Here is a 24,499-nt window from a genome sequence, read left to right as displayed (position 1 = left end):
TTACATCAAGGATGGAGTTGAAGCCAAGCAAACCTAATTGCCCAGCTCTGGCAGGAGCCCACCCTCAGGGCTGTCTGGCCCTTATGGTGCCCAGGGATGTCAGGAAATCTTGACCTTGAGTGTCCCATTTAAAGAGGACAAAAATGTATATTTGTAATGATTGTGAGTCATCAAAGAAAGAGTAAATCACACTCTTTGCACTCTGTTAATTACAACAGAGATTTACATAATAGGCTTTAGACAGATTCTCATGAGAAACATTTGACATCGTTTCAATACATAAGGGGAAAACTATTTGTTACCAGGAATTCATCTATTCAGAATAGCTCATTTTTTTAGGAATGATGAATATTAATAAAACATCTGTATCAGATGTAAAAAAATAAAATATTTTAGTATTTATTATCACATTTAATCATCACAACCAGCCAGTGAAAACTAAAATAATAGTTTCATTGATCCTGTTTTACAACTTAGGAAAGTGAAGCTCCAATCAGTTAACTGGTTTTCAAAATCACACAGAAATTAAAGGACCCAAGACTTAAAACCTGGGCGATCTAACTCCATATTCTGTGCTTTTTCTGCTGTTATCCTGCCTCCCTTGGCATTTGCTATATTCTTAATGTCTGTTAATGACGTCATCATCCAGCCTGTTCCCCAAGCCAGAAAAACCCATCTCATACCTGATTTCAGGTTTTAGATCATCTGGCTGCTGTATAAGGAATGGATTGGGGATGCAGGTTGGGGAGGTGGGGGAGGTAGGATAATATTAGAAGCAGAGAGAACACATAGGAAACTGTTAGACTCTTCTGGGCAAAATGGAGAAAATGGATGGATTTGGTGTATATTAAATATTTTGTAGGTAGTCAACAGAACTTGATGGATTCCATGAGGGAAGATGAGGAAAAGAGAGAAATCAAAGAGAAGTCTATTTTGTTTCAAGCAGCCGTGTAGATTCCTGTGTGGATATTGGGTAGTATGCATGGCACCCATCTTTTTGTATTCTAGGGCCTTCTCTCCTTGGCCAGAATTATGGTCTGTATAAATGTGACCATGTCACATGCTCTAACTCTTCTGCTTCAAAACCTTCATTCCTTATGTGTAGGCACACATATAGACCACCTGGGTTTCACTGACCTCCACCACTAATTGCTAATCCTGAGTTCCTTGTCTGTATCTAATGTTATTTTAATAGTGCTTACCTCATGGGGCAACAGTAAAGGTAAATGAGATAATGAGTGTAATGCCCTTGGCACAACGCCTAATACAGGTAAACTCAATAAAGAATAACTCCTGTTATTGGTTAAAACTAAACTTTTTAGTTTGGCATAGAAGACCCTATTTAAATAGAATCATATCTTATACAATATTTGTATCTCCAGCACCATTGCACAGTAAGGATTCACTCACTGAGTGTGTGGTGTGTGTGTGTGTGCATGTGCACAAGTGTGGGATGACATCTCCCTTTGCATCGGTCTGACAAATTAATACATGGTGCCTTCCCAGACCAAGAGAGACTCTAAGGCTTCAAAAACCAGGCAAGAGAAGTATCACTCAGTCATTAATTTTAAAGGTTTACTTAGTATTAATAAAATTTTTTAATAAACAACCAACTTTATCCTGTAATCAGAGTCTGCATGTTTGTTGTTCTGTGAGCCATTTTCTAACTTTCTCCTCTTCACATAATATAAGCATAAACTCACATTTAACAAGAATTCCAAAAACAGTATGCCAATCACATGACATTAGAAAATCCTGAAAATGGATGTCAGCTGAAAAAAAAGCAAAGTATAAAAGAATATATACATAGCCTGATTATATATTCGTCGTTCAAAAAGTGGTAAAGCGTAGTGTTAGAGGGCGCAGACTCTGAAGGCAGAGTGCTGCTCCGTTGCTTACAGCCACGTGGCCAAGTACATAGCCTGTCTGCCTCAACTTCCGCATCTTTAAGGTTGCTGTTAAGACTACATTAATTAATATATATAAAATGCCTGTACTAGTGCCTGACACGGGATAAGGGTTTATGAAATATTAACTGCTTTTTAATAATAACCCAGTGTTATGGAGAAAATTCCAAAACCCATACATGTGTGCACATTTGCACACATAAATAGAAAAACCAGGAAATAGCAGTAATCTTGAGTATAGGATTACTGGTCAGACGTTTTTTTCTTTTTTATAATTTTCTATGTTTCTCTGTTATACTCGAGCAACCATAAACATTATTTCTTAAAAATCCTCAGGCCCACAATGTTTGTGATTTCTAAGCTGACACCAGTGCTGTCTGTTCCCACCAGGCCTTCCTCTCCCTTCAGGCATGACATCTCACTTCGCTAAGTGCACGTGTTTACCTGTGCCTTGCCCTGGCAGATTTCCTACATAGGTAGAAAGACATAAAATTAGAATCAGGAGGAGGAACACTAGAGTGCACGTTACTTATATTAAGAGTTTTCTTTGTTCCCCTGAGTCTCTTTCTGTGCGTCTGTGCGTCATGATTTCTTTAAGATCGTAAGCATCTGGGCCTCTGCATATGTTCATGGGGGGTGGGGGGAAATTATTTAGGTATGTATTTTTTAGGATTTTTGTAACTTCTCATTTTTGTCTCAGCTGAGCTTTTTTTCCCTTATAACAAATGATTTTGTTCAGTGTATTTTTACAACACGGGCCTTCCTTTCTGAAGTCATGTTTTTCTCATGTAGGGAGTTTGCCTGGCGTGATCCTGAGTTGCCTGAGGTCATTCACATGCTTCAGCACCAGTTCCCATCTGTTCAGGCAAATGCAGCGGCCTACCTGCAGCACCTGTGCTTTGGCGACAACAAAGTGAAGATGGAGGTACAGGACACGGAGCCCGGGATGACTGGGGAAAACGGTGCCTTTGCGTTTAACAGCCACGTGCTTCTGTATTTAAGAGATTATCCGATGTAATGCAAGAGTCTTTTTAAAGGAATATTTTGATACTGGATACTCTTTTGCTTAACTATACATCTCAGTAGCAGGGAAAACTAGGATAAATATATTTCTTGGAGTGCTTTCAGCATTTTCAAGTCATATGCCTACTTTATTAGCTTATTTATAAAACCATGAAGCAAAAATCAATTTAACTTGCATTTAGAAAATATTTTTTAGGCCGGGCATGGTGGCTCATGCCTATAATCCCAGCACTTTGGTAGGCAGAGGCGGGCGGATCATCTGAGGTCAGGAGTTCAAGACCAGCCTGGTCAACATGGTGAAACCCCATCTCTACTTAAAAAATTAGTCGAACACGGTAATGCATGCCTGTAATCCCAGCTACTCAGAAGGCTAAGGAAGAAGAATCACTTGAATCTGGGAGGTGGAGGTTGCAATGAGCTGAGATTGAGCCACTGCACTCCAGCCTGGGCAACAAAGAGCAGACTCTGTCTCAGAAAGAAAACTTAAACCTATTAGGTAAAAATTATAGTATTTATTGAACTAGTGAGCCAATGTGTTTTATGGGATTCTGGTCAGATTGGTGCCAACTATAAATAAGTTATAGAGGATTATAACCACTAATGCTGAACATATATGAATATTTTATTTCAAGGGTTTTTTTTTTTATTTATAGAAACATAGCAAGTTATTAGTTATTGTCTGTAATTCTCTATTACATACAGATTCTTTCAAGTCTCAAGCCTTCCTCTGACCCGCAGTGTTACGTAAAACTGAAGTGTTTTTCATCATTTCAATATACAGCACAGCATACCAGCTCCAGACCTAAAAGTGAATGTAGTAAATCAAGCCCAGAAATACTCAAGCAATATACTAATGAATTGACAAATGGAAGAAAATTTAAGGAGAGCTTAGAGAACTAATTCTAGAAACTAAATAACTTAAGTCAAAATTATTTCCTGTATTGTCTAAAGCCCTGCGTATAGCTTTGCTGTGTTTGTGCATTTGCACATTGCATTCCTGGAGTGAAAGTACAATTCTTGTGTGTTCTGAGGGTTGGAGGACTGTGCCACCTGCCGATGGACATTAAACCACCTAGATCTCTTTTTTAAACCAGGAAAAGAGTATCATCTAAGAGAGTGTCCTTATAATTTTTGTTTGTTTGTTTTTGAGACGGAATCTCATTCTCTCGCCCAGGCTGGAGTGCAGTGGCGCCATCTTGGCTCACTGCAGCCTCCACCTCCCAGATTCAAGCAATTCTTGGGCCTCAGCCTTCTAAGTAGCTGGGATTACAGGCATGCACCTCAACGCCCAGCTAAGTTTTTTGTATTTTTAGTAGAGACAGGGTTTCATCATGTTGGCCAGGCTGGTCTTAAACTCCCAACCTCAAGTGATCCACCCGCCTTGGCCTCCCAATGTGTTGGGATTACAGGCATGAGCCACCGGGCCTGGCCTCTCCTTAGAATTGTTGTCTTATTTGTAATAAAAAGTAACCTTTGAAAAGATCTGGCGATATCCACATACTGTGATCTTACCGTAACAGACTTCTGTTTGATCACTGATTAATTGCATGTTACTTAGGTCTGGTACCTAATATTTTTCATTGTAGGTGTGTAGGTTAGGGGGGATCAAGCATCTGGTTGACCTTTTGGACCACAGAGTGTTGGAAGTTCAAAAGAATGCTTGTGGTGCCCTTCGAAACCTCGTTTTTGGCAAGTCTACAGATGAAAATAAAATAGCAATGAAGAATGTTGGTGGGATACCTGCCTTGTTGCGACTGTTGAGAAAATCTATTGATGCAGAAGTAAGGGAGCTTGTTACAGGTAGGTACAGAATGTGATCTTGTCCTAGAGGAAATACTGAAAACATTCTAGACTGTGCCCTTGTATAGTGACATTGTGGAAGAGTTGGGGGTTCCAGGTAAAAGATGATGAGATATATATAGTGCTCACAACTGTGAAGCCAGAGTAGTGTTTAGACTAATGAATCAGAAACCATTTATAGCACTACAGGGTCATCTCTGTTAGTATCACTTATTATACTTATGAATTTGTAAATATCAGCTAACAGATGTCTTAGTCATGGAGAACTGAATATGACATTTTTTACTATGTATTTCATAGTAAATCTAGTTGTTTTAAATAGACAGGCTCTTCTTTATTATGAAAATAAAATATACTTAATGGATTGGCTACCTTACACTTTAGTTCAGCTGGTGTCTGAGTGCCTGTTTGTATTCCCACATACTTTACTAGGCCCAACGGATAGAAAGATGAATAAAACCCAGTGCCTGCACTTAAGTCATTCACAGACTGATGAGGAACACTAGTGGTTTTGTGAGTGTCGGGAAATGTGGCAAGTCTCACTCAACAGAGGTTGCACTGGGCACAGAGGATGGGTTTCCTGGGTGACATGAAACCAAAGTTGGCCTAAAGGATGAGGAGGCATTGGCTGGATAGGTAGAGATATTTCCATTTACAGGCTCAGAAACAGCACTAGATATACTGTTAAAACTGACTGAAGGGCCAGGCATGGTAGCTCATGCCTGTAATTCCAACACTTTGGGAGACCGAGGCAAGAGGATCACTTGAGACCAGGAGTCCAAGACCAACCTGGGCAACACAGGGAGACCCCATCTCTACAAAAAATAAAAATAAGTATCTGTGTGTGGTGGCCCGTGCCTGTACCACCTCCCAGCTACTTGGGAGGCTGAGGTAGGAGAATCACTTAGTCCCAGGAGGTAAGGCTGCAGTGAGCCATGATCATACCACTGCACTCCAGCCTGGTGACAAGTGAGGCTCTGTTTCCAAAAAGAAAGTTAAAGAAAACAAGGCCAGAGAGAGATACAGTCTTCATTTAGGGAACTTTTTTTTTCTGAGACAGAATGTTGCTCTGTCACCCAGGCTGGAATGCAATGGCATGATCTCGGCTCACTGCAACCTCCGCCTCCTAGATTCAAGCGATTCTCCTGACTCAGCTTCCTGAGTAACTGGGATTGGATTACACGTGCGTACTACCATGCCCAGCTAATTTTTATATTTTTAGTAGAGACGGAGTTTCACTATGTTGGCCAGACTGGTCTCCAATTCCTGACCTCAGGTGATCTGCCCGCCTCATCCTCCCAAAGTGCTGGGATTACAGGCATGAGCCACCATGCCCAGCCCATTTTGGAGACTTTTATAAGGAACTTAATTGTGTTCCACATGCAGTGAGCACATTGGGGCATGGCATGGCCAGTTTAGGCCTTTTATGCCTTCTTCCAGCAGGCAGCAGGGTAGAGGATTGATTTGAATGGGGAGAGCCTGGGAAACCTATGAGCAGACCAACAGTCCAATGATAACAGCTTGAACTATTTCAGTGATGAAAAGGAAGAGTGGGGTGGAGCAGTCAGAGAAATACTTCATGGTCTGGGCATGATGGTCAGATGTAGGGAGTGAGAGGGAGGAGTGAGTAATGATGTTGCAGTGCCAGTGGCCGGATTCAAGGATACTTGAAATTGAGCTGGAAGAATGGTTCTGCATGAGAACACACTGGTGACAGCATTGCTCGTAATGGAGAATTCAGGGAAAATACTAAGAGTTCATTGACAGAAGAATAGTTACATCGGTGGCAGTACTCTCACACAGCAAAACCACATACAGCAGTTAAAATAAGCACATTAGACTATGCATAACAACATAGACAGCTTCAGAAATACTTGCAGAATGATAACTACAGAGTAATACTATTTGAATAAAGTTTTTAAATATGTAGATTGATATGGATATATGCACATGCAATAAAGTTAAAGATTCTAATTGGAATGATAAGAATAGATTCGGGATTACCTCTATGAAGAGGAAGGAAGAAAATGGAACTGGGGGTTGTATTCCAGCTCTGTTTCTTTAGAGAAATCTGAAATACATAAGATAAAATGTTAATATGTGACAAAGCTAGCATACCTGGGTGTTTGTTTTATATTTTCTTTGCCTTTTTTCATGCTTGAGATATTTAATTTAAAATTTTTAAACAACATTTCTTCAAAATTAATTCATTCCCCCCAGTTTCCACTATGAAATAGAATTGTAGGTTCACTTGGGAATGAGTAAACCATGCTGCATCCAATATTTAAGGGGAGTCAACTTTCTCATAAAATATTAATGTTCAAAATGCAGCATCAGTATTTCCTTGTACTCAAAATACCAAAAGTAGAATATGCTTTACAAATAATCATAACTATGCAATGGACTACCTGCCTTAATGTATTTTGAATATTAATGCTTTAGCAGTTCTAAATTAATACTCCTGCTTTCTAAAATGCTTTTGAGGCATCTCACCAAAAAACAAATTATTTTTACATATGTGTGCATGTAGCTATAAAAATGAAAATTAGATCTAGCTAAACAGAATTAAGAAAAAATAAAAATGTAGCTATGTTCATTCTAGAAGTCAACACAGTCACTGTGATTATGCCCACAAATTTACCCTCAGCCGCCTGTTAGGGAGGCATAGAGGAGACAGAATTATTTACAATACACAAGTGCTCTCCTGCTTTGCCTGATGTTTCTCTTCCTATCACTTTGAACTTCCGGTGTCACATCCAGGTGTCTTCCCATAGTAGCACCGTGCAGCCAGGAGGGCTGCGAAAGACCATGCGCACTGCTCTCTGAGAGAGCAGTGGTGACCCAGGGACAAATGACATGGAAAACACAGCTTCTCAAATTTAACTAGACAGATTCATCATGACCTGATCCTTATATACTTAATGTGAAGCTTTTACCTGCTCTTCTATCCTCTCATAGGAGGAATGAGTCTTTCTGAATTTCTGTTCGAGTTTTTTCCTTGGGAGAGACTGTTACAGTGCCTTTCCTGAGCTGAGCTCAAGGAATTTGTAAGATTTAGTGAAGAAAAGTATATGAGTATGTACTTTTTTCTTTACATTTAAAAATAAATCAAATTTACTTTAAGTAGAGCCCAACATTAGTACCAAGGGCTTTTCTGTACTAGTTTACCTGGAGCACACTCCGGAATTGAGTGCTAATTTAGATGCTTTCTTCCTTATTTCATTTCTCTGTGGGTACAGTACCAGTTATTGAGAACATAAGATGTTTTAAAACATGGACCTTGGCCTTGAAAAGAGGATAAAAGTGTTTTCTAATTCAAGAAGAGCTATTTTCCTAATAGATCATATCACTTCCCAATGTAAAACTAAGAACTACCTCTGATATTTCTCTTGAAAATATCTGCTGGTAGCTTTTAGACTATAAGAAACAATTTTTTGCCATACTTACAGAGTAGGAGACGTTAAGAATTGCTTTATAACTGTATAGTTCTAACGCTAGTAGTTTATTTTGACATGTGTAGTGATTATCAAATGTTTTCTTCAAAACATTGGAATGGGAGTGGTCAGCGGGTAAACACTTCACACAGTTGCCATAAGTAAAGGAGTTTGGACCAGAAAACTTTAGAAATGAGTTTCCAGTTCAAAAAGCTAAATGGCAGCTGTGTTTGATTTATATCTATACATTGTCTAACTAATGTGAAACTACAAAGTCACAATATAAATCTAGTATAGTTGCTTTTTTTCTGTGTGTACTTATATTTCTAGTCTAGGCTTTGTGGAGACAGCAAAATTACTCACATTTCCCAGTCCTACAATTTAGTGGTACGAACCTTAACTGATATTCAGTAATATTTTAAGAGTGATTGATTCTCGATACATATTAAAGCATGAAAACATCAAGAGATCCCTGAACTTTTCTTTCTTCTTTCATTAATTCTTCCTCACATCAAATGCTCAAGCCGTCCTTAATTGTAGAATCACAGGGTTGAGGGAGACCTCAGAACTCATTTTGTTCAGTCGTCTGTCCAGTGTATGTATCTCCTTTAGGGCTTCCACACAAAGTAGCCACCATCATGTACATGGACCTACAGGTCAGGAAGCTCATTACCTGGTGGGGTTAAGGCTGGACAACAGGGTCATCCAGAAAGCAGCAAGAAGACATCTGATGTAACTTGGGAAGGCAAAAAGTACAAACCCTCAGGAGGGCATTTTTACATAGGAATGGCCCTACAAAAAGATCATTTCAGCCCTAGATCCAGCCACCAGCACTCCTAACCAAAAAAGTAAGGCCCTAGTCTGAACTGGTATTAGAACATGTCTGCTCCAAACTAAGGCTGCAAAGTGCTGTGTGACCATATCACCCAGCATTTCCCATCAGGTGCCCATCTACTATGAAGTCCCCTTTGAGAACAGAACATGAGCCTTAGATTTTAGTGTTCTGCCGGTGTCCTTCACAGCTACCGTGGCCAGCCTTGCACAGTGCTTGGCCTTTGTAGGTATGGTCTACGAGTTCCTAAGTAAAAATTACAGTCAACTTAGGATCATGAAATGTTAAAATACACCGAACTATTGTGTTCCAAATATTTTTTATTCCAAAGGTATTTTTTGCTGTTTGTTGTACTTAAACTTGAAAGCCGGATGAAGTATGGTTCTTTCCCAGTTGGATTATAAAATGAATGTCTACTAGGCCACAAAGTATGGAGGGAAGATGGGAACATCTTGTCACTAAACAAGATGTTGAACTCATTTGTTCAAGAGAATTAAATAGTGTTTCTAAGCTAGGAAATATGGGTTTCAAGTTATTGAGCATCCTGAAAACATTATTTTTTAAAACTATTGACATTGAAGATTTTGCACAGAATCTGGAGGCCTGCTTTTTAATGTATGTACCAGATGTCCCAAACTATTACACTTCTATTACCCTCTTAACACTAGTATTAAATACCAAAAAGTAGCCTTTGTTCTTGAGTAATAATAGACTTTGTTCATATGACTGCTACATGTACATTTCTTCCAATTTAGCAAGTAATTATTCATCCATATAGCTAAGTAAAATATTTCCACTGCTTAATTGTGAAATGTTTGGATGCCATCAGTGGATTCCAGACACTGCGGAACATGAAATGAAGCTTATTGTCTTCCTGATCATTAGCTCCATATTTCTAATTAGATGATAAGTTAATAAGAAAATAATAGTTGTACCTGAGGAAGGGTAGATGGGCCAGGCTAAGGTTTAACAAAGGGTAGAACCAGTCTGGCAACAATTAGTCCTATGTACTATAAAAAGCAGGAGCTTGGTGGACATGCCTTTTGGATGATTACTTGCCATTACAGGATGAAGCAATTTACAAAGTATGTCCTCTTAGCCTAATTAATATGCCTTCAAAACAGGTCATTTATTCACTGATTAGAAAGAAGTTGGACTGTTACTCTCTATCCTCCTGCTATGGACCACTAGGTTTGTTAGAAGTTGTGTGGGTCATTTTCAGAAATCTAGTGACATCTCCTCTCAATTCCCAGCCCAAATCAGTAAGGACCCATATCATTTGTTCCATTTTATAAAACATAGCTGGGCATGGTGGTTCACACCTGTAATCCCAGCACTCTGGAACGCCAAGGGAGGCGAATCACTTGAGGTCAGGCATTCGAGACCAGCCAGGCCAACATGGCGAAACCCCATCTCTACTAAAAATACAAAAATTAGCCGGATGCGGTGGCACGCGCCTGTAATCCCAGCTACTAGAGAGTCTGAAGCAGGGGAATCACTTGAACCTGGAAGGCAGAGATTGCAGTGAGTCGAGATTGCACCACTGCATTCCAGCCTGGGTGACAGTGAGAGACTCTGTCTCAAAAAAATAAATAAAATAAGACACTAACAACAGAAACAAGTTCCATTATTTACAGAGCATTTCAAACCTTGAAAATGTGTAATGAGAGATGACAGATTTTTTAAAGTTTAATTGCTAACAAGACAATGTTTATTATAAATAGACCAATTCTTAATTGGTAGAGAACTTTGAACTGGAAAGAACCCTAAAGAAATATCCTGTCTTCCCCTGTTATTACAGATTAGAAACCAAAGTCCAGAAAGCTTGAGCAGGCAAGTCTCCAGGCTGAGTTCCTGATGTCCAGGCTGGAGGTGTTTCTTCCCTGACCCTTCCCCTGCCTACTCTGGCCACTGAGAAGGGCTGAACAGGAGCTAAATCTGGAGGGTACAAATGTTATTTCCTTTGTTCTTTAAGATTACCACCAGAAAGGGAAAGGAGAAAAGCCCCACATTAAACTTTACTCTCTGAACTTTACCCAGGACCATAGAAAATATCCTTGAATTTCACCACTAGCACCATCATATCAAACTAGTGATCAAGTATAATCATAAAACTTCAGTTTGCTTAAGAAACCTATGAGATGTGATTTTAGGTCTTGTGAGTATTTCAAGATTTATAGTTTTGAGTATGAAAAGATTCAATCCTGTAAGTGGAATATGACCCTATATTTTGAGTGTAGGCTTCTGAGTGCCAGGCAGAATGAGGCAGTAAAGTGGTGAGTCTCAGAAGGTCACTTACAAGACTTGAGTATTCAACCATCAGTTGGAGTGGAACTTCTCAGCAAAACAGAGACCCCATAATGATAGACTCCCTCATTGACTACACGGCCTATGGATGCAAAGGAGGTGGGAATACGGAGATCCCAGGCCAGGACCTGCAAATGCTTTTCAGTTTCTGAGCCTGATGCTCTATAGCTTATAACTGGAGGCACCTTTGTCTCTAAGCTTCTGCCAGCACCAAACAACTGGGTTGAAGATCTAGTGCAGTTACAGATGAGCAAGTGTGTTCCTGGAACACGTAGTTCAGCTGTGGAATATATTACTTCAGTGACTGATTGTTGGGAAAATCTCTATGATAGTATAACTATGACAGTGTGAATGACCTAATTCTATGTCACACTGAAATAACCTGCAGAACAAGGATGTCCAGAGCTGCTGCCCCTGCTGTCATTTCTGCCCCAGAAGGATTCTCTAATTTCCTTTTGTGTGACCTGTTCCCTTTTATTAGCTCTGCTCCAGCAGAAGAAGCCACTCTTTGTGTCCCATAGTGGCAATTCTCAGTCAGCATTTCTGAACTGCAAGCTTATTTTCTGTAGCAATTCCTTTCCAGGCAGCATAGGACTGTACAACTACATTATGTCATTAATCCTCAAAACATACCCATGAAGTGCTAAAATTACCTAGAATAAAGAAGAATATGTTAAAATGCAAATAGGATTCTGTAAATGCATCTCTAGAAATTGATAGATCTTTTCAAAGATGTTGTGATTCACTTTTATGCCTGCAAAATCACAGAAACCTGGCCTAAGCCTTATATTCTCTAAAGGCACTAAAGATCTATCATGTTCCAGCTAGGGACAAATTTCAACAGCAGGAAGGATCACCTTCAGGTGGAATATGCAGGCTGGGAACCCTGTGTGCAGCCTCTGTGGCCAGCCCAGGTCATTACTTCCACACAACTCCCTTCTAGAAAGCATCTTGCCCTCCGACCACCTGAGCACCTACTTCCCGCTGCCCTAAAACCTGAGATGGTGATGTTCTGAGCACAGCTGGACCTAGCGAGCTTCCGTATGCCCCATGAGGATTGTGCATCTGCTGTGCAGGAAATCTCAGGGAACACAGAGGTAAGCAAGGCAGGCCTGTCCGCCACCTGCAATGCTTTGTGCCAGCCAGCAGGGAGTGCAGCAGCTGGCCTAAGGCGGGAAGGAGAAAGCCTCAAGCCACACCTATAGACCAGGAGCAGCACTGCATGGAGGGGTCACTGCACAGGTTTCAGGAACTCTGCTCAGATAGTGGTGTCTTAGAAACCCTGGGAATGGCTGTGTACCACCATGACTTGTTTTTCTCAGGATTTATCCAGAGAAAGGCGTTTTTCTACAACTGAGGACAGTAGTTTTGTCCCTCTCTCATAATTGTTTTCCCATTATCTCAGTTTCACTTAGATTTCATAATTTGTTCACAACATTCAGCCCTGGTAGGAAGCTTGGGCAATTGATTAGCCCAGCAGACATTTTTATGGCACTGATTCTCCCCACCACCCCCTTGACTTCCTCATTTCTGTTAGCAGCACCATATTTTTCACGTATTCAAACTGCTGGCTTGCCTGTGACGCCACCGTCAGTTTGCATCTGGCTCCAAAATCTCACCACAGGTACTTCCCTTCCCTGTTGGCCTTCTGTCCCCTCCTCACTCCTTCAGATCCTCATCACCACCTTCCTCAGCCCCGTCCTGTGAAATAAGCTCTGCCCCTCCTAGCCCATCGACCTCATCCTTCTCCCTGGGAGAACACCTGTACCTGCGGTTCAAGTTTTCCCACCTGCCGGCCAAATCGGTAGCTCCCGTGCCCTCCTGCCAGCCAGCTCCAGCATGTGCCATCCCCACTCCTGCTCCTTTGCCAGGGCTATAGTTGGCCTGAAGAGCTCTGCACCCCCAGCCTGCTCCTTTCTGGCCTCTGTCCTTGACACTCCAGCTCAAATGTGGCCTCCCATCCTCCTATCAAACACAAGTTGACACACTTTGGAAAGCATCCAGGGAGAAGCAGCATGGTCTCAAGTGAGTGTCAGCTTTGGAGCCAGGTCGACTTGTTGCCTTCCAGCTCTATGGCTCCAGGCACATCCCCACTGTCAAACCTTAATGTCCCCAGTGATAACCCATTACCTGCTGCTTGGCGTTTTGGTGCTGATGTGTGTTGAGTGCCTGGCATGCAGGATATTCAAAATGTGCCTGTTGCTCTTCCTGCCCTTTGTCACAACTGCCTGGTGGTGTAACTGTTTGTGCTAAGGCCCCCTGAAAGCAGACGGCTCCCCTGTGCATCTCCCTCGAAGTCTGGCATGAAGCAAGCAAGCGTCTCTGCCAGCACTAGTCAATAGAAGAATAATGTGACCTGCATATTTTCCACATTTTCTAGCAGCCATGGGAAATCTATTTTAATAATATATTTTATCTGGCCTAATACTTTCAAAGTATTTCAACCACTAAAAAATACAAAAATTATTAATGAGATGTTTTGCATTCACTGTTTTGTACCAAGTCTTCATAATCTATTTTTTACTTAACAGCATATCACAATTTGGACAAGCCTTATTTCAGGTAGCCACATGCGGCTGATGGCCACCATATGGGGCAGCACAGGTCTGTACTATGTTTGAGTAGAGGTAACGTAAATCTTAAAGGTGCGAGGTGTGTAACTTTAAGGCAGTGGGAAGCCATATTGTAGCAGGATGTAGGCATTAGAGCATCTTAGCATTACTTTCTTCCCAAGAAAAAGCCACAGAAGTTTATAAAAACCCCGTTGGGCTAAGAGAACTTCCAGGGCAGCTGCATCGAGAAGAAATGGAGATGTGTGTTTGCTAGGTCCTGAGTGTTTCAGCTGAGACTGTATAGAGAATAATAATGGAAGTGTGTGCTAGGAGAAGCAGGCAAGGGCCCTGAGACAGTCTGTAGCCCTGATACTATATTTGTGCTATGAATCTGATTTCTACCCCCATTTTTCAAGAGTCTTTATAGGGTGGTTATTTGTGACACCAGTCTGTTACAGTGAGCCCATTGATGTCGACTTGCCAGGAGCTGGGGCAGGCCAGTGGGGAGGAACACATACCAGGCAGTGTCCCCCAGAGAGCTTGAATCGGACTGCCCAGTCCCATTAGCCGCTGGTCATCATGCTTGCTTTGTACTGGGAACGGAGTTGGGGTAGAGTGTCTACAAGGCCTTAGCATCTATTATCTCCTTGATCGTTCTTCACTCTCTGAGCCTGGGTAGTTGTTTTTTTGGTTTTTTGTTTTTTATTATTTGAAATGGAGTTTCACTCTTGTTGCCGAGGCTGGAGTGCAATGGCGCCATCTCAGCTCACCACAACCTTTGCCTCCCATGTTCAAGCAATTCTCCTGCCTCAGCCTCCTGAGTAACTGGGATTACAGGCATGCCACCACACCTGGCTAATTTTAGTAGAGACAGGGTTTCTCTATGTTGGTCAGGCTGGTTTCGCGAACTCTGGACCTCAGGTGATCTGCCTGCCTTGGCCTCCCAAAGTGCTGGGATTAGAGGCATGAGCCACTGCGCCCAGCTGAGCCTGCATAGTTTTACCTGTCTGCCTCATGAACAGCTTGTGAGCATGACTGAACCCAGATCACACAGAGCGAGGTTCACTTAGGAAGGAAAAGGCAGGGGCCCATCTAGTGATGATGTTTGGAGCACACTGGCACATTTTTGACTGTAGCTTTTTTTCTTTTGGCAATGTCTGCAAACACTTGGGTTCTTTTAATACAATTAGGAAACATGGCATAAATTGAATGCTGTATAAAAATGAAGGGCTTAAGATTGTCTTTCATATCAAAAAGAAAAACAGTTGTGTAGGCTGCTGTGGGTATACGCCACCAGAGAAATCGCATTTTCCAAATGTTGTTTGGTTGGTTTTTAATATCTTTTAAGAAGTACATTTTTCAAATAGTTGCTATTATTTTAATTAATCAGTAAAATCAGCTTCTAATTTGACTATAAAATTATCAATTGGCCATTAGAATAGCTATAAAGCCAGCTTTAAATGTGAGCGCTTTCAAAATCGTGCAGCGTAGGATTTATGTGAAATGGTATTTTAATTACTTTATTCTTTGTGGGGAAAATGAACTTTCATCTCTCATGGCAGTGTCTCATTGTGATTATTGGTTACTCATAATTATATGTACTTGTTCCTGTGATAGAGAATAAGCAGTGTTTTCTACAATAATATGCATGAAACTCCCTAATATTTTCTAAATTAATTTGTATATTTATATTCCTAGTCTTTACAACAAATAACTAATTGCTTTAAATTAAATAAAACCTCAAGCTTCCTCAACCAAATTCTAGTTTATTTTTAACTTTCCCTTTGGGAACTAGGAGATAATGGAGTATGGCAATAAATATTTTTGAAGCAAATTTTGCATTAGGATGTTGGAGTTAAGAGGTTTATCATGTTGATGGAGAATGCTAATTCTACAGCTCTTCATTTTCTCATCACTCTTACTACATCTGGGAGTTGGTGTATTTTCTATTCATTACTTACTGCCCCAGCAAGGTTCTTCCTGACCCATTAAGTGAAACCCTAGACAAAGTGGAAAGAACATTCGTTGTTTTAGTGAAGTCAAGCACACACAGGTGTTATTAGCCAGTCTTAAGAGAGGTGCTATTTACTCTAAGCAAAAAAAAAAAAAAAAAAAAAAAAAAAAATCAACCATTTCATATCTAAGGCTTTTAAGTTTAATTAAATCTTTTTCATTCATTATTTGTTGACTGGAACTTGTTGTTTTGACTTTTTATAACCTTAGTTTTGGAGTAGAAAGTGGGGAAGAAAAGCCAGTACCTTGAGACTTGCTTTGCTGATCAAAATGGAGAGTTAAATCCATACCGAAGGTTGCAGCTCTTCGTGTTACATGGCCAAGTGCAGGATTAAAGGGAGAATATAACACATAGTGCAGGGTGGTAAAGCTGCCTTTTTGTGGGTCCCTTGAACACCACATACTTAGCAAAAATAGAACCTTTCTCTTTTTTTCTGGACAAGCATAACTGAACAATTTTTTTTTTTTTGAAGTTGCAGAAATAAAAACCTGAATTTCTGTGGTAGGCTAGTGTTGTAATCAATAATTCATTTTAGTTGACTAAAAGCACAGTCAGCTTGTCTGCTGAAGGCTAACAGATTTTTTAACAACCTTATATTTTATAATTTGTCAGCACTGTTCCTTTCTGTTTTGCATATTGAGGGATGGGGATTCTGGCATGTTGATGTGACTTCTCTGATTCTGAGAGATGGAATGGCAGCTGGATTCTTCTGTCCCCATCACTAAGATGGTGGTTTCAGCAACCGTCTGTTTTGGTCTCAATGTGAAAGGCGGGCAAAACTATGCTGACAAATTTTGTTAGAGATCATCTTCCCCTAGTTGCAAACTTTAGAGACACTCCTGAATACTCAGTTTTACAAAAAGGTACAGGGGGGAGGTAATAATAATAATACTTAAAAACTAAGTTTGATAGGAAATAAAAAAGATATCTAAAAGCGAATGCAGGATATAAAAATGTATTTTGGACCACCTACTCTGTCTTGCATGTATGTCACACAACATATAAAAGAATGGATAATGATAGGGCATTTCTCCTCATTATGTAATCCTTGCCTAATAAAATTAAAATTAAATTTTAGCATATAAATATTCATCATTTTTTTTAAATAAACGTAGAATTTCAAACCTATGAAAATATTTAAAAGGGAAAGTTAATTAATTTGGGGCACCTTGACTCTTTAAGGTATCATATGTAAAGCACACAGTGCCTGCCACAGAATAAAGCCAAAGTAAATGGTGATGCAACTGTTGTTTACCCTGATTTATGAATGTTTATGCTATGTCCAATCCCAAGTATATATACTGGCTAATGCTAAGGTAGAGAATGACATGCAGCTCCACAGTCATTCTGAATGCCTGGGAAGAAAAAGAGCAGAACACGATTCTACCACCAGCATGGAAATCAGAGGAATTCTCAAATTGGAGAAATAGCCTCTTGCCAGAAGTAGGTGTTAGAAGTACAGAGACGAGACAGAAACAACAAAAAAACAGGTTTTTCTGCCAGCAATCAGAGAATTTCTGGGCATCAACTCCAGGATCTAATATGCTGAAGAATCACCTTCTTCTTAGTCATGTTTTCACTTGAAGTTTGTGACACAGGTTGTTTAATTTTCTGTATATATATCCAACATTATAGTATGAGAGACTTCCCATAAACCTTGCCTTGCAGCTAACTTCACTGGAATGCATTTATTCTGTAAAGTTGAAAACACCTTATTGAAAAATGCAGCCCTTCTCCATGCATTGAGGAATTCGAAAGCTGTAACAGAAAATTTGCACCGATGGCATTAGGGATCATGTTATGCAGCTGTCAGCAGGGGAGGTTAGGGAATCACCCTCTTCCCACTAATGGCTTCTGGGCCGCGTGCTGCCGCTGTGGCTGGCTCATGCTCCTGGAGGCGCCATCAGGCCCTGGTGACTCTGGTTGGCCTCACTAGCAGGAGATGTTAAAGCCATGTTAGTGACAGAGTCTATCGTCCTGCCTTGCCATGCCACAGCTCAACACCTTCTTCTTTCACTCCATTGCTGTTATCTGGTCAGGATAGACAGCCAAAAACGTGTTTGTCATCCTTAGCTCCCAGGTCCCTTCTGTGGTCATCAGGCTTATCAAATGTCTTTTAGGTTTGAAACAGAAACACAATGAAGGCCAAAATTGAACACAGATAATGTGAAGCTGCTTGGAGTCACGTGGGATTGGGAACTGGAGCCTCATGACCAATTCTTCCCCCAACTCCTCACATGGCTGCCCCTATGGGAGGCCAGCAAAACTCCCAGGATCCAGGGAGCACAGTTTAAAACCATTGCCCAAAAAAGCACTTGATATAGAAGCATAGCCAATTTTCTAAGAATCCGTGGAGAAAGAGCTCCAAGTGTAGAATTTAAGTTCTTTTCATAAGCTCCCGTAATGCGTGCTGCCTTCTAACCAGGATCCTAGCTTTCATGTACCCCAAGATAGTTATATAAGCAAAGGTGTGTCATGAAGAGAGAACAGAACAAGCTTTCAGAGATAAAGCAGGTTCCTTACTTGCCTGATTCAGAACTGTTTTAAGTCTCCCCAACCCTGTACCCTGAAGGCTGTAGTTACAGTAAAATAGGAGCAGAAAAGAGGTAAAAGTCCTTGGGGAACAAGGGAAACCAAATCAACAGGGTCCAGATGTCAAAGCCAAGTGAAAGAGAAGAGTAGTAGGCACAGATGCAGAACACAAGAGGAGGCCAGAGTGCAGGCATCACCTTCCAGTCCAACCATTCCCTCCACAGCACCTGGGCAGGCCTGAGAAGGGGCCGTCTTCACACAGTTTAAAGTCAGAGGATTGTTTCACTCTCTTCACTTCCAGCCTTTGGTTTCTACCTCCCCTTCCTCCACAAAGGAAGGAACTCCTATCTTTTCCCCATACCTCCCTTCTTTACAGGGGCACCCAGAGAGGGCTGAGAAGGTGGTGTCAGGGCCAGCTTCTTGGGCCATGATGTTGGAGCAACAGTGTTCGGTCTTGTCTCCAGCCCAGGCTCTTAATCAGTCACGTTCACAAGCCTGATCTGCTTCCGTGGACATGGGCAGATTTTGGCACCCCTCCCTCTCCGCAAGGCCACGAGCATTTTTGTGTGTTGGTAGTTGTGAACGCACTGTAGAGACTCCAGCAACTTGCCAAGGATATGTCAGGAATGTAGGCCTCTGGGGGACTTGAATGCAGAGGAAACCAGCTGCACCCTCTCTTCTTTCCTCTTAGGAATATGCACTGATGTTAAAATGACGTTTTTTCAAAAAGGAATGACAGTAACTTGTATCTAAAGCACCTGATAATAAAACTCTTAAAATTGAGATAGAAGTGTTTAAACCTTATCTAAGTAAGGTGGGTGATGCAAATGTAGCAAACATCTGTGCCAGGAAAGTTATGGCAAGTGCTTTATTGAAGCTTGAGCTTCGTGATGGAAGAAGTAAGAAAAGGAAGTGGACGAAGAAAAATATGCCACTTTCAAGAAAAAGAAAATTTTTTCCAAGTACTAAATTCTAAAAATGGTTTGTCACACAGCCATTAAATGTAAAATACAATGCAATAAATAGCAGTTTTATAAAAATCACAGATGCATTATAGTCAAGACCCTTGTGTTGTATTCAAGACCCTCTCCCTTTACAGAGTAATTTGCTTTGCAAAAACCACAGTCACCTTGCCTGATAGATACAGAGGCTCTAAAACTCAAGAGGGTGAATATTAAGAATGTGTAATATGCTACTGGACCATATTCACTCAAAACTTATGAGAGGTCTGTCACCAACCTGCTTGCAAATATAGGCCATAGATTAGGTTTGGAACAGACTGAGTTCATATTAATTAGAGCTAATATGTTTATTTCATTTCTAAAGCCACGGGATCTCTAACTGTTGATTTTTTAAATCTCCTTTTTTTTAGGAGTTCTTTGGAATTTATCCTCATGTGATGCTGTAAAAATGACAATCATTCGAGATGCTCTCTCAACCTTAACAAACACTGTGATCGTTCCACATTCTGGATGGAATAACTCTTCTTTTGATGATGATCATAAAATTAAATTTCAGACTTCACTAGTTCTCCGTAACACGACAGGTTGCCTGAGGTAAATTCTTTATTTCTTCTTTCCAATTAGTTCTGTGATTAAATAATATGTGTCATAGGTAAACTGATTTTAGGAGGGCTTACTTTATTAACATCTACCTAGGTTTTCCATTTTTATTTCAAAATCTAGGCCACTGGGCTTTAGAAAAGCATTGTGAGCACAGACTTATGGCCTTAAAGAAATTATCTTTTAAATGACTCTTATGTGACTTACTCAGAAAGGCCCTTTCAGTCTAAGATGACAGCCAAAATTCCAGTGTTTCCACTTTCACAGCATTTTTCTGGTAATCGCATTCTGATTGCTAATGTGTTTGCAGCCTGGTATTTGTTTCACTTCAAAATGTGATGGTTAAAACCATTTTGCTTTTAAAGAGGTGTGTGATTTAAACAGTCAGTTTTAAGTTTTATAAATAAGTGAAAATGAGCCCAAATACTCTTTTGCAGTGAAAATCTATATATAAAGCCTCTTTTAAGTGTGCACAGTAGAATCCATTATTTGTCATTAACACTCATCGGCTCCATTTTGACCCTGTTTCCCAGCCTTACAGTACCCTGGGAACTGGAAGCAAGCTTTGGGGCAGAGTGGCACTGGGACAGAGAGTGTGGGCTCTGGTCTCAGACCGCCTGGCTTCCAGGACCCCTTTGAGCCTCCGTTTTCTCATCTGTAGAATAGGGATGATAATACCACCTCAGAGCTGCGAGGGGTCAGCAGGTGCTTGTGGAAGGTGCTTAGCTCAGTGTCACCGCATGAGCACTCAATGAGTGCTGTTTAACGTCTAAGCCTCACCAAGACTTGAGAGCCTGAAAGGGAGCAAAGCTTACGTGGCTAGTATGCAGCCTTCTAGCATTGTGACAGATGGCTGTCGGCCCCAGTTAGGGGACAGTGTTGGTGGGGAGGTGACAGGAATCAGGATCCCAGAGTGCAGGCCAGCTCCTCCTGACTCACATGTCCACATCCCGTTGTGGGTCTGGTGGCCTAGCAATCATCCAAGGAGCTGGGATCACTCTTCAACCAGCCAGCGAGGCTTCAGGGAGAGCCCAGGGCAGGACCCACCCTAACTCCCCCAGTAAATCAGGGATAAAAACATTTGGTGAATGCCTTCTGTGTGAAATCAATGACAAATAAGACAGACCAGGTCCCTGCTCTGGTAGAACCACGTTCTACCAGGAAGACAGACAAACAAGGAAGCAAGAAAATAATAGTAGGTGCCCTAAAAATAAACAGGGTGATGTGAGGGTTATTGAGTGGTTACTTTGGTGGTCAAGGGGTCTCTCAAGGAGGTTAAATTTAAATCTGCATCTGAAATACCACAAGAAGTGACTTTACCTCCCTTGTTAGGCTACAAGCTTCTTGTAGTCCCCTATTATAATATTTTGCACACAGTAAGTAGGTGGTCATTAAATGTTTCTTGGCTGAACAGAGAAAACATACAATTTCTTGTATAAACATTTCAAGTTAAATATAGATATTTGCTTATGCTAAAATTTTTCTCATCTTTTCAATTATAAACACCCAGAAAACAGTTTTGTGTCTACATTTTTTATATCAATTTGCCTTCATAAATCGATACCAAATAAGGATCAACAGGGTGGCGCTGGGGAGGACAAGAGTCGTAGGCCAAGGGAATGTTTAAGGTAAAGGCTCTGAGCAGAAACGAGCTTGAAGCCATAGCTTACTGAGCAAAAGGCAGAGCGGTACCAGATTATGCAGGATTTTGTAAATCAGATGGGGTTTGCCTTTTATTCGAAGTGCCATGGTAAACCATCGCAGTGTTGTAAGCAGTGGAGTAACAGGGATCGTTTCTGGCCGCAGTGTGGAAGAGTGAGTGCAGGCAGAAGTAGAGACAGGAAGATCAGGCTGTTGCAGAAATCCAGGCAAACAGTGAGAGTGGTCTAGAGTAGGTGCTGGGGAGAGAGAGGCAAATTCGGATGCTTTTGTGAAGGAAGAGCCGACAGGGCTTGCTAGTAGATTGAATGTTAGGAGTGAGGAAAGGGGGGAGATAAGGATACACCGAGATCTTTGGCTGATCAGCCGCAAGCACAGAAGTGCTGTTGATGAGGGGAAGGGAGAAGAAGGCTTGGAGGGGTGAGCAGCTCAGAGTTTTGACAGTGTCCAGTTTGAGAAGTCTAATTAGCTATCTTATGTGGCAGTGTCAAAGCAATTGGATAAAAGATCTGCAGTTCTGGAGAGCAGTCAGGGCTAAAGGCAGATGTGTGCCAACCTGTGGCCATGGGTCCGTAGGTTGTATTCAAGCCACGGAGCAGAAGGAGGCACCTCGGAGAGGGCAAAGATGAAGAAGACAAGACAGGACCTGAGGCACTCCTGGAGGTGCGCCTGGGCAGAGGAGGCTGAGAAGCAGTGAGGAGAGAGAAGCCAGGTGGGGTCCCAGAAGCCTGGGAGAGAAGGGAAGCGCTGCGGGGAGAGAAGGGAAGGGCTGCGGGGAGAGAAGGGAAGCGCTGCGGGGAGAGAAGGGAAGGGCTGCGGGGAGAGAAGGGAAGGGCTGCGGGGAGAGAAGGGAAGCGCTGCGGGGAAGCAGGGCAGATGAGAGCTGCCGTTCTGCTGCCCCTCATCTAGTCTCAGTTCTGCAAATTCTCAATCTGCATAATTTTACAGTTAGCCTAGAACCATTGTTAATGGGACATAAAATAGATCCTTATTTGGTATCGATTTATGAAGGCAAATTGATATAAAAAATGTAGACACAAAACTGTTTTCTGGGTGTTTATAATTGAAAAGATGAGAAAAATTTTAGCATAAGCAAATATCTATATTTAACTTGAAAAGTTTATACAAGAAATTGTATGTTTTCTCTGTTCAGCCAAGAAACATTTAATGACCACCTACTTACTGTGTGCAAAATATTATAATAGGGGACTACAAGAAGCTTGTAGCCTAACAAGGGAGGTAAAGCATGTCTGGAAGTACCTCCTACCACGGCTGACACGCAGCCGCCTTCCGTGAAGCAGGCACCTTTCTAATTGCTTTCTATGTAGAAACTCATTTCTTCTTCACAACAACCCTATGAGGTAGTCACTGTTATTTCCCCCTTTTACATATGAAGAAGCTCAGGAGAATCGGCCCCTAAAGAATTACATTAGGGAGTTAGAAAGTGACACATTATGAGAGAGGTACAGCGGAAGTCCAGATGTGCAGGTTCTCTTCCATGTGGATGATGGGGAGCAGCCATCGTTATGAGCTTCAGGGATGTTACCATGCAAGTCCTAGGTGCCTCCTCAGACTTCTAAGTGGCTGCCATCTGTTGTCCGCTCTCTCAGATCCTGAAGGTAAGGCCGTGTGGCTGATGACTGCGTGTTTCATCTCAGCAGCTCCTCCTGTCTCCACCCCTTTAGGAACCTCAGCTCTGCCGGGGAAGAAGCTCGGAAGCAAATGCGGTCCTGCGAGGGGCTGGTGGACTCGCTGTTGTACGTGATCCACACATGTGTGAACACATCCGATTACGACAGCAAGGTCAGTGCCAGGCTGGGCGTGGTGGCAGATGACTGCAATGCTTGGTGCCACTATTTGCATGCTGTTGGTTCTTTCTGACCTGTAGAACCTGTCCTCAGAAGTCTCCAAAATTACAGAGGCAAGGCCGTGGCAACATAAGAAAATATCCTGAGAACAGAGTGGCTTGGTGTGGTAAAGGCTTTCCCTCTGGTTCTCCTAGGCTTATTCTCAGGGTGGTGCCCCTGCTGCTATTTCCTCCGGTTCTATATCCCCATTAGAATCAGAGCCATTAGTATTTGAGTATCTACTGAATAAAAGTTTCTGGTTGAGGCACTGTAACCCCCCAGCCTCTCTGCCCTCTTTGCTGCAGTGCAGTCCACAGTCCCCACCCCCAGCACCAACTGTTGCTGCCCCTCTCTACATCTGCTTCTGCTCCTGCCCTGTGATCGGTCTGTCCCCAGCATGAGCCCCTTACTCTGTCCCTCCTGGGCCGGATTGCAGGGCGTTCTGCTCATCATTCATCAGCTGTGACAACCATTCAGAATCGTCCTGGGGGCCAAGGAAAGTGGGAAGAACAGGAAAGAGGGACTGAAAGTGTCAGGAGTTTGAAGGCGGGCCAGATACTTGGTGTCAGGATGGGCGGGACTAGGGGAGGCCATTGGGAGGTGTTGGATTGTAAGGGTGAGCCTGAGAGAAAAAAGGATGTTGAGTCCCTGGGGTGGAGAGAGGAGTGCAGGGGAACAGCCAGTTTTAGTTTGAGCCTCATTAAACTGGGAGATCGGCAGATGAAATTGAGGGGAGTAAGCAAGTTGGAAAAGGAAGCTTGCTAGATAGGCAAATGCTGAACTTGGTTTTAGACACTCAGCTAAATGACAATTGGCCTCCCAATCAGAGGTGTGATACAGTCTTTTAGGGGAAGAAAATACCATATACAGAAAGCAAATGTCAACAGAGAAAGACACCCTGAACATGGATCGAAAGGAGGGTGGAGTTGGGAGATTTAGAAGAAGGCAGACGTGGAACTTGGGGATATGGCAGCTCCCAGGGAGGGAGTTGGTGGCATCTTTTGTCATGCCAAGGATCTGCAGTAGTAAG

General features: G+C 41.9%; 1 protein-coding gene across 13 annotated transcripts in view; it reads left to right on the top strand.

The window, feature by feature from the left end:
• PKP4 (plakophilin 4) overlaps nt 1-24,499 on the top strand; it is a 231,782-nt gene that overhangs the window by 188,424 nt on the left and 18,859 nt on the right. For all 13 annotated transcript variants that reach the window (XM_039469686.2, XM_039469684.2, XM_039469688.2 and 10 more), the window contains 4 exons: nt 2,700-2,832; nt 4,517-4,730; nt 19,774-19,957; nt 23,308-23,425. In XM_039469686.2, the coding sequence (XP_039325620.1) occupies nt 2,700-2,832; nt 4,517-4,730; nt 19,774-19,957; nt 23,308-23,425 (649 nt within the window). The remainder of the gene's footprint in view (nt 1-2,699; nt 2,833-4,516; nt 4,731-19,773; nt 19,958-23,307; nt 23,426-24,499) is intronic.

This window comes from Saimiri boliviensis, chromosome 5 (genome assembly GCF_048565385.1).
Source record: "Saimiri boliviensis isolate mSaiBol1 chromosome 5, mSaiBol1.pri, whole genome shotgun sequence".
Taxonomy (NCBI): Eukaryota; Metazoa; Chordata; class Mammalia; order Primates; family Cebidae; genus Saimiri; species Saimiri boliviensis.
Note: the sequence above shows the minus strand (reverse complement) of the source record. Positions and strands in the feature narration are given on the sequence as shown.